Below are 8,623 nucleotides of genomic sequence, written 5' to 3'. Positions count from 1 at the left end.
TGCTGAGTGAAGTGAGCAGAACCAAGAGAAAAATGTATACTATAATGTCAATATTGTAAAAAAAAAAATAAGTATTTTAAAACACTTAAGAACTGTGATATTGCAATAATCACATGATTCCAAAGGACCAGTGGTATAAATGCTCTCCACTGTATGACAGAAAGGTGATGTATTTATATGCAAAATGAGGTATACATTTTTGGATATTACCAATATAAGAATTTGTTTTACTTGACTACGTTCATTTGTTAAAGGGTTTTCTTTTTTTTTCCTTTTTCAATGGGGATAGGGAAGGTGGGAGGCAGAAAAAAAATGATTGATAACTGTTAAAAATATTTTTAAAAAACATAATAAGTCATGCTAGACTAATTACCACATTTTCTTTTTTATAGTATTACTAAACTAGTAGATGAGAAGAATGCTGTGGATACGGTTTAACCTAGATTTTAATGATGCTTTTGATAAGTATCTTATACTATTCTTCAAAAGATAGAAAGAGTAAGATTAGACAATAACATAATTATGGATTTAGAAATGGTTGGATATCTAGACTCAGAGTTATTAATAGTTCCATGTGCTTGTGGCAGAAGGACTCCTGGGGAATACCCTCGGTATCTGTGCTTGGCCCTATGCTGTTTAAGATTTTTATCAATGATTTGGAAACAGACACAGATGGTGTACTCATCAAATTTGCAGATGATTCAAAGCCAGGATGGGAGGCTAACGTAGTAGACGACAGTCAGAATTCAAAAGGACCTTGACAGGCTAGAGCACTGGGCCAAAACTAATAAGATGAAACTCAAAAGTGACAAATGTTAGGTCTTGCACTTAGGGTACAAAAAATCAGCACCACAAATATGAGATGGGGGAGGCATCAATAGATAGCAGCTGTTCTGAAAAAATCTGGAGGTTTTAATGGACTGTAAGCTCCATGTGTCAACAGTGTGATGCAGCAGTCAAAAAAAAAAAAAAAACCCGAATGTAATCCCAGGCTGCATTAAGAGGGGTCCAGCTTCCAGAAAGTGATAGCCTCTCTGAACTCGGGCCTTGTCAGGCTTCCTCTGAAGCATTGTCTTCAGTTCTGAGTGCCAAGCTTTAAGAAGGAAATTGAAAAGTTGGAGACTTTCCAGAGCAAGACAAGCAAGGTGGTGAAAGGCCAGCCTTGAGACAAATGAAGATCACTTGAATTAAGTTGGTAGGTTTAGCCTGAAGAAGAAATAGACCCCAGGGTGAGTGGAGGGGAGGCAGTATGACAGCAAATTGCATGTGTTTGAAGAAATAGTTAAATATTATTCAATAATCTCTGTTTTAGAAAGTAGGAAAGTGTATAAGTCAACTTAGAAAGCTGGGAAGTATATAAATCATTTTTGAATAATTTGTATTAAAAAGAGTAAAAAATATTTGGTAATTAAAGTGGTAAGCTTCTACTATCTACAAAATTTACTTAGGTAGAACAATGCATTCCCCAAGGATAATCAAGTTGAGACAAGTCAATGAGCATTTATTAAGTACCTACTATGTGGCAGTCACTATACTAAGTCCTGGAAACAAAAAGAAAGGTAAAAGACAATCCCTGCCATCAAAGAGCTCACAGGGTTTAAAGGGAGAAGGAGGGGGGTGAAGCCAAAGAAGTATAAACTATATATGTGTATATATGTATGTATAAATGTACATGTATGTATGTATGTATGTATGTATGTATGTATGTATGTATAGGATAAATTGGAGAAAACCAAAAGAGGGAAGTAACTAACATTAAGGGGATCAGGAAAGGCTTCTTGTAGAATATGGGATTTTAGCTGGGACTAGAAGTAAATCAGGGAGGTCAAGAGGCAGAGATGTGGAAGGAGAGAATTTCAAGCATGAGAGCATATAGTGAAAAGGCATGTAGTTGGAAGATGGACTATCTTGTGTAAGGAACAGCAAGGAGACCAGTGTTACTGAATTATAGAGTCAATGATAGTGGGAGATGGGTGTCTAAGGTGACTAGAAAGGTGTGGGGTAGGAGAGTAGATTCTTAAGGGCTTTGAAAATGCTAAACAGGGGCAGCTAGGTGATACAGTGGACAGAGCACTGGCCCTGGATTCAGGAGGACTCAAGTTCAAATCTGATCTCAGACACTTGACACTTACTAGCTGTGTGACCCTGGACAAGTCATTTAACGCTCATTGCCCTGCAAAAAAAAAAATAAATAAAATACTAAACAGAAGAGTTTATTGAGAGGGTGGGTGGAGTTGAGGGGGAAGTGACATGGTCAGACCTGTGCTTTTGCAAAATCAGTTTGACAACTGAGTGGAGGGTGGAGTGGAGTGGGGAGACACTTGAAACAAAGAAACAAACAGGAAAGTTATTGCAATAGTCCAGGTGTGTGGTTATGAGGGCCTCCATAAGGGAGGGTGGCACTGTCAGAGAAGAGCAGGGGGTATATACAGAGATGTTACAAAGTCAGAAATGGCAGAAATTGGCAAGTGACTGGAGATAGGGGTGAGAGAGACTGTGGAACTGAGGGTGAAACAGAGTTCATGAGCCTGGGTGATGGGGAGGATGGGGGCATCCTGCACAGTCACAGGAGAATTAGGAAGAGGGAAGAACTTGAAGAGAAAGGTAATGAGGTCAGCTTGGGACCTATCATGTTCAAGATGACTCCAAAACATCCAGCATTAGATATTCAGCAGTTAGAGATATGAGAATGGAGGCCAGGCAGGAGGTTAGGGCTGGATAAATGTATCCGAGGTTAATCAGTATAGAAATGACAACTGAATCCACAGGAGCTGAGGAGATCAACAAGTGAAATGGTATAGAGGGTGACAAGAGGGTCTAGGACACAGAGCTCTGGATTCTTCCTTATAGGCATGCTGGGGACAAAATACTTTTAAAACCTTAGAGATGTCAAACACAAGGCCCTCACGATCCCAAGTGTAGCCCAACCAGATTAAAATGCAATTGGGAAATATTGAACAAAATAGAGAAATAAATTTATATAGCACTTACTATGTGCCAGGAATTGTGCTAAATACTTTATTATCTCATTTGGTCCTTACAACAATGCTGGGAGGCAAGGTGCTATTGCTATCCTTATTGTACAGATATGAGGAAACTGAGGCAAACAGGGGTTAAGTGACTTGGTCAAGGTCACACAGTTATTAAGTATTTGAGGTCGGATTTGAACCCAGATCTTCCAGACTCTAGGCCTAGCACTCTATCCACTACAACACATAGACAATGTTACCATTTCATTTTCTAAGTCAGGATATGGCCTGTAGGGATCCTTATATACAGTTTTTTGGCCCCCATTTCTGTTTAAACTTGACACCGATCCCTTAAAGTACTAAAGAAATGTTAGCCCTTCATCGAGAAGCAATGTGGCATAGTAGAAAGTGTGCCTTTGGCATCAGATGACTGGGCTTTGCATCCCATTTTTACCACCTTTGCAATGTTGGGCAAGTCGTTTCATCTCTCACTGTGCCTCCGTTTTCTCATCTATAAAAAGTGGAGGTTTGACCAAATGATCTCTAAGATCCCTCCCAACCGTATATCTTTGTTCCTATGATCATCATTTCAATATAGACAAAAATATACATCAATGGTGGGAACCCTTTACCTCCCTCTCTGAACCAAACTTTTCCCTAAATCCCATGGGGGAAAAGTTATTTGTCCTCTATAACTGGGCATCTGCAAATGAATCACTAGGATATAGAACTCAAGAGCACTAAAATGGATGAGAAGACCAGACCCTTCCATTCATGGGTTTGGGAATGACCTCGATCCCCAACTCTGATTATTTCTTCATTCTGTTCAGAGAAGAAATCCCAAGATTCTGGGGCATGCTTCACCATCCAATGAGCCCATAATAAATCCTCTGGAATATGCCCTCCAATATTTTAACAATATTCTTCAAGTGATGTTATATGAGTGTGAGCTGTGAGAAACCAGTCTCCAAAGAATTGAGGTTGTGGCTTGTTGCCATATGGGCAATAGAGAGTCATGAAAGGTATGACGAAGCTGCAGCAACCAATCACAAATTTATTCAAGTGAAGTGACATAAAAGACATCATCAGGACTGTTGGGCTTAAATAGGTGAGCCATGCCTGTGACAAAGAACCACATAGAGGAGCTCTTTTTTTTTTTTTCCGTGAGGCAGTTGGGGTTAAGTGACTTGCCCAGGGTCACACAGCTAGTAAGTGTCAAGTGTCTGAGGCCGGATTTGAACTCAGGTCCTCCTGAATCCAGGGCCAGTGCTCTATCCACTGTGCCACCTAGCTGCCCCTTAGATGAGCTCTTGATGAATTTTTATCCCCCATTAAGCAAGGAGAATAAAACCCAGAATATTTGAGTGATTTGTTCAAGGGCACATGCCAAGGTAATGACAGAATTCAAATAGGAGGAAAGACTAGGGCCCAAGTCTCCTTCGTGTATTCCTTCCATTATACCAAGTTCCCCCCATATCATACTGATCAATAGAAAGTAGATTGTCTAAAATAAATCCCTCATTTTGCCCGGTAGGAAACAGAGGCTCAGAGAAGAGCAATGATGTGCCCAGAATCACAAAGATAATAAAACTCAGCTTGAACTCTGACTGCAAATACACAGCTTTTTGCTCTAGAAAATCACCATGTGCTGGGGTAGGTAAATATTGGGCATCATCTGTGGTTCAATTTACATCAACTTAATATGCACACATATTTTCCAGAAAATATATCATTTAAAGTGAGCTATACTTATACTACTGTCAGATAACAAGGACTCCAGTAACATAACTATCCAAGCAGCTATTCTTGGAGGAACAACCCATGAAACCCAGAAAGCTGAGTGACATTCACTTGGAGGAATTATAAATGTATGGAATCTTAGAGCCAAGAAGGAGTTCAGTAGTTAGTGAGCCCCACTCCCTCAGTTTACAAGCTATGGCAATCGGAGCTTTAACTGGGAATTTTTATTCCTGGATCAAGAGGGATCAAACAGTAGGAGGAGTTTACCTGGGGTACAGATTTTGTTGTTGTTCAGTCATTTCAGCCATGTCTGACTCTCCCTGATCCCATTTGGGGTTTTCTTGGCAAAGATATTGGAGTGTTTTGCCATTTCCTTCTCTAGCTAATTTTACAGATGAGGAAACTGAGGAAAACAGTCACTTGCCCAGGGTCACATAGCTAGTAAGTGTCTGAAGCCAGATATGAACTCAGGAAGATGAGTCTTCTTGACTCCAGGCCTGGCACTCTATCCACCACACCACCTAGTTGCCCAGAGTACAGATACTGAGAAGAAATATGACCCTAGGACTCCAGGAGATTTCAGCACTTTTGAATAACTGGTTGCTGCTGAAAGAATGAAGGAAGGGAGACCAGGGTTGCAGCTGCTAAGCAAGGAAGCAGGCCCTGAGATGGTGTTGGCCGTGCCTTCTAAATTTTGGCACCCTGGCACAAAACCTAATTGTTTGGGGCAGCTAGGTGGCACAGTGAATAGAGCACCAGCCCTGGAGTCAAGAGGACCTGAGTTCAAATCTGGCCTCAGACACTTAACACTTACTGGCTGTGTGACCCTGGGCAAGTCACTTAACCCCAATTGCCTCACCAAAACAAAACAAAAACCTAATTGCTCCAACCTACTTATGGTTCCAGTGAAAACTGAGGTTTAGAGAGTAGAAGTGATTTGTCTGTGGTCTCACACAAACACACACCCACAGCCAAGACTCCTGTGTCCCTATCCAGTCACTGTCCTTTCCATTACAACATATTGGAAAGTCCAGAACTTGTCCCCTAGCTTTCTGACCTTATTGGCCTGCCCTCCATAGAATAGTGAATGACTGTTCTGGTCACACATTCTTTGTAGGTCATGGCTGTTAGCAACATCAGGCCACTTTCTCATAGGTAGCCCCAAAGAACCAAAGGAGCTACAGAACACCAGAGACTCATCAAAAGTAAATGCCTGTGTTAAAATATAAATGAACAGACCTCAATTATCTTTCTGTAGAATAAGCCCTTGGGAAATTAGCTATGAATAAATCAGCTTGTCATCTAAATCTGTCATCTATGAGAAATGGCTACTTTCTTGAAAATGTTATCATCTAAAACATGTTCATTTGGAGTTTTAAGAATAATTTAGTAGTGTCAGAGAATCATTATGGTCTTTTCATTACTGGCATTTTGGTATTATTGTGGTTGTTAATAATGATAACAATAAACATTAAGAATAACTACAATTTTACATAGTATTTTAAGGTTTAGAAAGATAAATGCTCAATGAGTTGAATTGAACGACCCCTTGAAGCAGATGTTACAAGTACAGTATTATTATCCCTACTTTGAGGATAAGAAAATTGAGGCTCGGAAACTTAAAGCAACTCAGAGATGGAATTTGAATTGAGGTCTTCTGACTCTAAATGCTCTTTCCATTATGTTCTGATGCCCAAATCAGGCATTTGGGTAACAAATATTATTTAAAAGACTTTTATCTTTGAAACTAATAGAACTTACAAAGTCATTACTGAACTTAGAGTCAGGAATATCCAACTTTGAATTTTAGCTTTGATATTCACTGACTATGTCACCACATAGCCAAGTCACTTAACCTCTCTTGGCCTCAGCTTCCTTATTTTAAAAATGAGAAAAACAAATACCCATAAGTACCTCCTCATAGGGTTATTGTGAGGTTTGCATGAAATATTGTACTTAAAACACATCGTAAACCTGAAAGTGCTGCAGAAATCCTAGTTGTTATTATCGTCACTTTGTTTTTCTCATCTCTTTTGCTGGTGTTCAGATAGTAATAATTCAAGGACAAGTGGATATCATCCTATTATTCTTTTATATTTAATAAGCTTTGCACCTAGTAAGTACTTAATAGATGCCTTATTCATTCATTCATTTGATGTTCTATGGACTATGATTCAAGTGGGTAAAATGACTTTTTAAAATTGTACTGGGATATAAGTTCATCTTTTATAGACCCACCAAAGATATATTCAGGATAATTCCAGTAGCTTAACAGGATGATGGAAGGATACACAGCTAATCTTGTTCCCACGTGATTTTGACTTCTATTCTGTCTTTATATATTTTTTGTTTGTTTTTGTTTTGTTTTTGTGGGGCAATGAGAGTTAAGTGACTTGCCCAGAATCACACAGCTAGTAAGTGTCAAGTGTCTGAGGCCGGATTTGAACTTGGGTCCTCCTGAATCCAGGGCCATTGCTTTATACACTGCACCACCTAGCTGCCCCCTCTGTCTTTATATTTTGAAAGTTTTTCATTCCATATAGTTTGGAGATTATGACTATTTGGTATGGTGACCTATATTAGTCAGTCAGTCTATAAGCATTTATTAAGCACCTACTGGGTGTCAGGCACTATGCTAACTAAGCATTGGGGACACAAAGAAAAGCAAAGACAGTCCCTGCTTTCAAGGATCCTAAGTCTTAAATGTTTATGGGTTGTCCAGTCGCAGCCACGGCTAAAGAGCAGACACAGGTCAAGTTGTTTGTCAAGGCCAGCAGCGATAGTGCCAAGATTGGGAACTGCCCCTTCTCTCAAAGACTTTTTCATGGTGCTCTGGCTTAAGGGTGTCACCACTGTAGACACCAAGAGGAGAACCGAGACAGTACAGAAGTTGTGTCCTGGAGGTCAGCTTCCATTTTACTGTATGGCAATGAAGTAAACACAGACACTAACAAGATTGAAGAGTTTCTGAAGGAAGTGCTGAGTCCCCCTAGGTACCCTAAGTTGGCAGCAAAGAACCCAGAATCCAACACAACTGGCCTAGATGTCTTCACCAAATCTTCTGCCTACATCAAGAATTCAAACCCAGCACTCAATGCCAACTTGGAGAAGGGGCTGTTGAAAGCCCTGAAGATTCTGAACAACTATCTGACATCACCACTTCTAGAGGAGATTGATGAGAGTGTCTCCCACAGAAAGTTTCTGGATGGTGATGAGCTTACACTAGCTGATTACAACCTACTGCCCAAGCTCCACATTGTACAGGTTGTGTGTAAGAAATATCGGGGATTTTCTATCCCAGAAGAGTTTCAAGGGATGCCAAGATATCTGTGCAATGCTTATGCCAGAGAGGAATTTGCCTCTACTTGTCCAGATGCCGAGGAGATAGAGCTGGCCTATGAGCTCGTAACCAAAAGCCCCTGAAAAATATTATAAAAAACTATTGGGGCAGCTAGGTGGCACAGTAGATAGAGCACCGACTCTGGATTCAGGAGGACCTGAGTTCAAATCCGACCTCAGACACTTGACCCTTTCTAGCTGTGTGACCCTGGGAAAGTCACTTAACCCTCATTGCCCTGCCCCCCCAAATTAATAATATTTATCAGTTTCAGTACAGTTTGTTTGTAGAATTCTTAATGATATTTTGAGGTTTTTATTTATAGGATGGAGATTTATTGTTTGTTAATTTGCAGAAGACAGAGGACTTTTGCTGTATATAATTCCAGCCAATTGATAGGTAGTACAATGGACTGGATATGGAGACTATTGTCAGGAAAGACCTGAGTTCAAATCCAGATTTGGACACTTACTAGCTATGTGACCCTGGGATAGTTATTCAATTCCTGTCTGACTTACTTTCCTCATCTGTTAATTGGGGGATAATAACAGCACCTACTTTCCACAGCCAAATGATT

At 40.1% G+C, this 8,623-nt stretch overlaps 1 protein-coding gene across 1 annotated transcript; it reads left to right on the top strand.

The window, feature by feature from the left end:
- Positions 1 to 7,445: 7,445 nt before the first annotated feature.
- LOC122739180 (chloride intracellular channel protein 1-like) lies at positions 7,446 to 8,132 on the top strand. The gene is given in 2 exon segments (XM_043981016.1): positions 7,446 to 7,624; positions 7,627 to 8,132. Coding segments are annotated over 2 exon segments (597 nt in total). The 5' UTR covers positions 7,446 to 7,533.
- Positions 8,133 to 8,623: the final 491 nt, after the last annotated feature.

Source organism: Dromiciops gliroides, chromosome 2 (genome assembly GCF_019393635.1).
Source record: "Dromiciops gliroides isolate mDroGli1 chromosome 2, mDroGli1.pri, whole genome shotgun sequence".
Taxonomy (NCBI): domain Eukaryota; kingdom Metazoa; phylum Chordata; class Mammalia; order Microbiotheria; family Microbiotheriidae; genus Dromiciops; species Dromiciops gliroides.
The sequence above is the reverse complement of the archived record's forward strand: the minus strand, read 5'-3'. Positions and strand labels throughout refer to the sequence as shown.